The sequence below is a fragment of the Sander vitreus genome, chromosome 10, assembly GCF_031162955.1.
Source record: "Sander vitreus isolate 19-12246 chromosome 10, sanVit1, whole genome shotgun sequence".
Lineage (NCBI taxonomy): Eukaryota > Metazoa > Chordata > Actinopteri > Perciformes > Percidae > Sander > Sander vitreus.
The window spans coordinates 1,934,253-1,940,732 of record NC_135864.1 but is presented as its reverse complement, the minus strand read 5'-3'; the positions used below and the strand labels follow the sequence as shown (position 1 = coordinate 1,940,732).

The window sequence follows — 6,480 nt, the reverse complement described above, 5'->3', positions numbered from 1 at the left end:
CTTTTCTTCTGTATAATACTGTATATGTCATCTGACAGCATTACTTCAGGTACTGTTCAATATATTGACTAACATATATATATATATATATATATATATATATATATATATATTCATAAATATAAACCATGCTTTAACCCTCCTAGCCCCAAAACCCACCGGCGGGTTTGAAAAAAGCCTGTTTTGTTTAAAAGAACGTCAAAGACAAACCACCTAGAAAGAAGGTGAAAAAAACTAATTGTTGAATGTCTCGGTAAAATGCGCGGCCATTATGTAAAAAAAATAAAAAATCATCCATTTGCATGATCAAGGCGGCAGCCATGACAGCTGACAGACTGTCATGCATAGCCATGTGATGAAAATTCATCCAATCCGCGACAGAGACTGCAAGCCTCAGCACCAAAACACAGCACAACCTAGTGGTAAACAGTGATGGAAGAAGTATTCAGATCATTTACTTCATTAAACGTACTTATGCCAGTATGTAAAAATACTCTGTTACAGTAAAACTCCTGCATTTAATCTGGTACTTAAGTAAAAGTCTGTAAGTATCATCAGGAAAATGTAGTAAAATAACAGATAAAAAACATTTGGACTTAAAGGTGCCATAGGTAGGATTGTGAAGATCCAGGACTTAGCCAAAGAATTTTAACATCGACAACTTCTCAGTCCCTCCCCCCCTTTCTGCTAAAGCCCAAAACGGTCTCCTAAGCCCTTCCCCACACAAGGGAGAATGAATGCGTGTGCATGAGCAGTGATTGACAATCAGTTAGACACTCCCCCTAGCCCTGATTGGTGCATCTGAACAGCTAGACACCCCCCCCCGGCCCTGATACCCACTCTGTCGCTCTCTGGGACATGTTTTCATGCTAATCAAATGAGTTTTTAGCTTGAAAGACGCTAGCGCGGACCGCCGATTAGCTTAGAACGCTAGTATTCTGGGCACAGGGAAAGTAAAAACAAATCGCTATTTATACCACTAAAAAGGCTCAAAATATCACCAAACTTCAACGGTAGCATAACGAGGGTCCCTAAATGTTAACCGAAGCATTGAGAACTTTGTAAGTGTACAGACAGTTTATTGAACGAAGAGCTGCGGGAGCTAAGGGCTACGAGAGAGAGAGAGAGAGAGAGCTACCGGTAGTCAATGCCGCAACACAGCCTCGTACTTGGGGAAACTGGTGGTGTACCTGCGGACATTGTGAAGCTATGGCGACCCAACAGGAGTGTCTGGGTTGCACGCAGTGGGACCTGTTGCGTCGCGACGCCCTAAGAGACGCAGTGTTCTGTACAGTCTGAAGATTTCCCCTCTCTGATAAACAGGGCTGTACTTGAAACTTGGCGACCCAGACTGGAGGGACCAGATGGACAGTTATCCACTGAGTAAATACACTAGACAAGTTATGCAGAGTGCGATTATTTCATAGCGATTTGTTTTTACGTTCCCTGTGCCCCGAATACTAGCGTTCTAAGCTAATCGGCGGTCCGCGCTAGCGTCTTTCAAGCTAAAAACACATTCGATTAGCATGAAAACATGTCCCAGAGAGCGACAGAGTGGGTACACATCTGTTATTAACCCCTAGGTTCGTTTTGCGCCGGAATTGTCTTTTAAGTACTGGAGTAAGTTACCGTCCACCACTGGGGTTAAGTATGTACAAATGTAAATAATTCTTTGTGTGAATGATGTACAGCCAAAATAATTTTTTTCCTGTATTGTATATACATGTGTTCCCTTAGGGAGATGTTTTGTTATCTGATTCAATTGTTTTTGTATTAAAAAAAAAATAAAAAATTATCAAATAAATGTAACTTACGTTTATACTTTTTTATGTTTCATGTTATACAGCTCAACAGACATTCAGGAGCTATTCCCCCTCTGGCCATGGTTGTGTTTGTTAATTTGTAGATACCAGACTTGCAGATAGAGTGAAAAATGTGCTCACAGTGAATAATAATGTGACATGAGCAAAGAAAAACGCTCAAAAATGGCTTGGTTTGTAAAGGGAAATAAAATAGTTTCTGCAGATGAATTACGATTTAAATCTGTGAATGTTGAATTGTTAATTGCTTGTAGAAATGCAATGAGATGAGAAGTTGTCTTGTCAATTACTGATATCTGTATTTGTTTGTTATAAATTGTTGTTGAATAAAGTTTTTTTCAACAACAACAAAAAATGATTCACTTCATAACAAACTATGACATCATCATTGGCTTTCATGTGAAGGATGCTTTGATCTTTTCTTAGGGTCACTATCTTAGATCCATTGAACGTTTTGGAACACAGAAACGGAACGTTGAAACGGAACGTTGAAACTGAAACGGAACGTTGAAACGGAACGTTGAAACGGAACGTTGAAACGGAACGTTGAAACGGAACGTTGCACACAATTCAACACTCCGGAACATAGTAATAGAATTATATGTATTGCTCCAGACAGCTAAACTCTCAGCACAATGCCATTGTTTTCACTCAAATAGAAATTTTAACTAAACCAGGATTGACATCTTAAGGGTTGACACTTTCATTCTTAAGCAACACTATTTAACTGGTTAATTCACATATTATATATAGTAATAGAAGGACACACAGACACAGAGGAGGACCTAACTGAGAAGGCTACAATGGATACCAGAAGTGAACTTACAAAGACGGACAAAATGTTTACTGCTGAAAATCTGCAAGAGATTGTAAGGCTATTTCGTGAGGCTGATGCGGATGGAGGTGGAGGATTGGACATTGAGGAATTCTGTGAGGCAATGAAGGAGTTATTCCCTACTATGGATGAAGAAGATCTCATTGCCCTCCACATGAAGATTGACACAAATGGAGATGGTGGTGTGGACCTTGGTGAGTTAACGGACTATCTGGTCAATAAAAACAAGGCATCACAAAGCATGGATTTTATAAAATCAAAGCTTTCCCAAACCGATCAAAATGATATCTGTGGATTACCATAAGGCGATTGTTCGTCTGATTCACCGTCCCTTCGAGAATGACAGGGAACCTGATCATGGTTCTGAGGTTTTATTAGGACAAACCAGCGTTTACCAAAAAGGTCAATACCTCTCCATCAGCTCGAATGGTATCCTCAACTTCTGGCCTGACAGCTTTGACACCCCATATCCCAGTTCAATTATACAAAAAGGAAAACACACTTCCTTTTTCGCACAACAAGAAAATGCATGTTAATGACATGGTCTACATCAGAGAACTCAAAACACCTGGCTATCTCCACTTCTGACAGGGAACTAATGTTCTATCGTTGCAATGAATTCCCTAAGTTGTTTTCAACCAGCCACTCTTTAATAGTAGAGGACAACATAGTGAATACCATGAACTACTGGTCCAATGGCACTAAAGCAGTGTTTTCCTTTGGCGATGTAAAAGGTTTTTTGTCTGTGTTCATCTCCTACAATGTACATGAAAACGGCCTCTTCTCCAAAGCTGTGTACGAGAAAATCTCTCTACGGGATTATCCAACTGTTTATGTTTCAACCCTGTTAAAAAACACCTCTAAAGACTTCCTATGTGTGAAGGTCAACATCTTTCATGACATTTGCAGTCAGATTCGATACTTTCCGTCACTTAGCTCATTTGCCATCTGTGGTAGTTCATCCAAGAAAATGGTCCTCGCTTCTCTACCCAAGACATCCACAACCAAATTGACTACAAAAGTCTTTGAGAGCAGAGGACATATGGAGTTCTTCACCTGTGTAGAATACTCCACTTCCTCTGGGTATCTGCTGACCGGTGGGACGGACGCCCTACTGAGGGTGTGGTTTCCCCACAAAGCACTGTCATGCATCCAGGAATTAAAGGGACATGTCAAACCCATCACCCACCTAATGTTAAATCCCAAGGAAAAAGTTTTCGTCAGTTTATCACAGGACCACCATGTACGTGTTTGGTCCGAGGATGCAATGATCTGTTTGCAAAGCTTCAAGATTAAAGAAATGATGCAGAGCCCTATCTCCAGTGTGTGTTACAACACACACAACAATGAGTTAGTCCTAGCTAACACAGATATTGGCAAATATCTTGGAAGAGGAACAGATGTGTTTAAAGATACATTAACATCGCATGACAAGCCCCTGTGCTGTGCTCTCTATCACAACATTTTCAAACAGGTTGTCTCTGTTTGCCAAAATGGCGTGGTGACAGTGTGGGATATCTTAACAGGAACGGCAGTCATGCAGTTCAAGGTCACCCCAGATCAGCATGTGGGGCACATTGCTATTTCATTTGATGGACTAAAGCGCAGACTGATCACAATTTCCCAGGATGGAAAAGTTAAACTTTGGAACTTCAACAACGGTACAGAGCTTGCCATTCTTCCAGTTATCGTACAAAGTGAGGTGACAGGTATCGTCTGCGTAGACGATAGGGTGTTTGTGTCGGGAAGGAACTCCAAGATCATTTATGACCTGGACATACATGGATATGACAACAGATTTTTGAAGCATGATTATTTAGATGACATTTCCTCAATGGATGTCCATGAAAATACACTGATTACTGCCTCCAGCAATGGGAATATTGTTATCTGGGAGGCCGACGCTGGCGAGGTTCTCTACTGGCTCAATGGCAGTAAGAGCCCTCGAACAAACATGGCAGACAAAAAAACTCAAGGCCAGACAGGGAGTCTGCCTGGTGACAAGAGTCCAAAGCATGTCAGAGGCACTGGGCATATACCGCTACATAGTAAATCTCTGAATGTGAATGAGACTGCTGTGATTAACACACCTCTTATCAAATGTCTGAAGACCAGGGAGGTCAGTGTTGACACAGCCACACTGCTGACGTCTTCAGATGGCAACATATATGCCTGGTCTGTTATTAGCAAAGGGAGGTTTGATTGGAAAGTTCAGGGCAGTGAAAGATGAAGGAGCAGTCATTACCACCATGTCAACTGATCCCAACGAACAGATATTACTGACTGGGGATACTACTGGAAAGATTTACCAGTGGGACATTCAGGCATTTGGGTTTAAAAAACAGGCAAACAATGGGCTATTTGAGGATATAAATGGGTGGCGCGTGTCATTGTGTCCACCTCCTCTGTTGCGCTCCTGGCAATCTCACATCACAGGGGTGGTGAGTGTTCAGTGTAACCCAACTTGTGAAAAGTTAATTACCGCAGGGAACTGCAATGTCTGTCTATGGGAAAACACAGGCACCTACATAGGCCTCTTTGGGAAAGACCAATGGGGTGCTTCGCAAATCAGCCTTGAGGAGAATGCTGACCAGGAGGAGACAGGCAGACCAGGCACAGTGAAGACAAGCAACTTTCAACTGGCATGCCCAGTGTCTCCAACGCCATCACCGTCAGAACCACTGATACCCAGCTTTAAAGACCTCTATAGCAGAATAGACGAGGTACTCAGACCTAAGAAGCCTAGAGCCAAACTAACAGATGATCAAATGAATCGCTTATATAGACGGATGATGAAGATTAAACCAGGACTTGACTTAATAAAAAGGGAAACCCAATTGTTTTTTAGTGAGGTCCACCAGGGCTCTAAAAATACATCAACACCATGTCCACCAAACACCACGCAAACTACAGGTTGCACTAATGACACAAACAGCTTAGCAAACATGCAGCAATCTGATGGTGCCGTCAAGCAGGGGACTGAACCCACTTCAAAACAAGGACATTTCCCACCCATCTCAGAGACAGTGCAGCTCACAGAAAGTCAATTCAAACCACACCCGCCCCTCATCAGAGGTGGCACTGCCCTTAACCAAAGCTCTTCCCAGACTGCATATTTGGACCAGACTATGTCCAAATATGGGCGTGTGCTCAAGATTCAGCAGATACACACATTAAAGGGCAGTGTCCTGACACCAGTTCCACCAAACACCCTGCCAGGCGTGGAGGGGTCTGAGCAAACACCAGAGCATGTACTCGTGCCACCCACCCAGTTAAAGATTCAGCAGAGAGACACCTTAAAAGGCAGTGTCCTCACATCAGTTCCACCAAACGCCCTGCCAGCTAAGAAGACCTTACCACACATGCAGCTATCGGCTAGTACAGTCAAGCAGAGGTCTAAAAATACATCAAAGCATGTACGCTTACCACCCATCTCTGATGAGGTTAACACTACAAATAGCTCATCAAGATTCTGCAGGAGAGACATTAAAAGGTGAGGTCCTCTCACTATTTCCGACAACCGCAACCACCATTTCCAATCACTGGCACAGCATGAAAGGGTGTTTGTGTGGGTATAATCCGGGTGATCTGGTTTCCTTAAACAATTGTTTGGGTTTATTCCAGGTGATCTGGTTTCCTCAAACAATTGTGTAGGTTTACTCCGGGTGAACCGGTTACTCCCACAATTAAAATAAATAAATAAATGAATAATAATAAAAACAGTATTTGTTGTATATCAATGTTAAGGTATAAATCTTAGCTTGTGACCATGTTCAGTGTGCCTGTGTTACAACCCAGCTTATTAGGGTAAAGGGAAGCAACATC

General features: G+C 42.2%; 1 protein-coding gene across 1 annotated transcript; it reads left to right on the top strand.

Moving 5' to 3' along the window:
- Positions 1-2,623: 2,623 nt before the first annotated feature.
- Positions 2,624-6,152, top strand: LOC144524880 (WD repeat-containing protein on Y chromosome-like). Its single transcript, XM_078261394.1, is given in 5 exon segments — positions 2,624-2,908; positions 2,910-3,125; positions 3,127-3,216; positions 3,218-4,843; positions 4,845-6,152. Coding segments are annotated over 5 exon segments (3,525 nt in total).
- Positions 6,153-6,480: the final 328 nt, after the last annotated feature.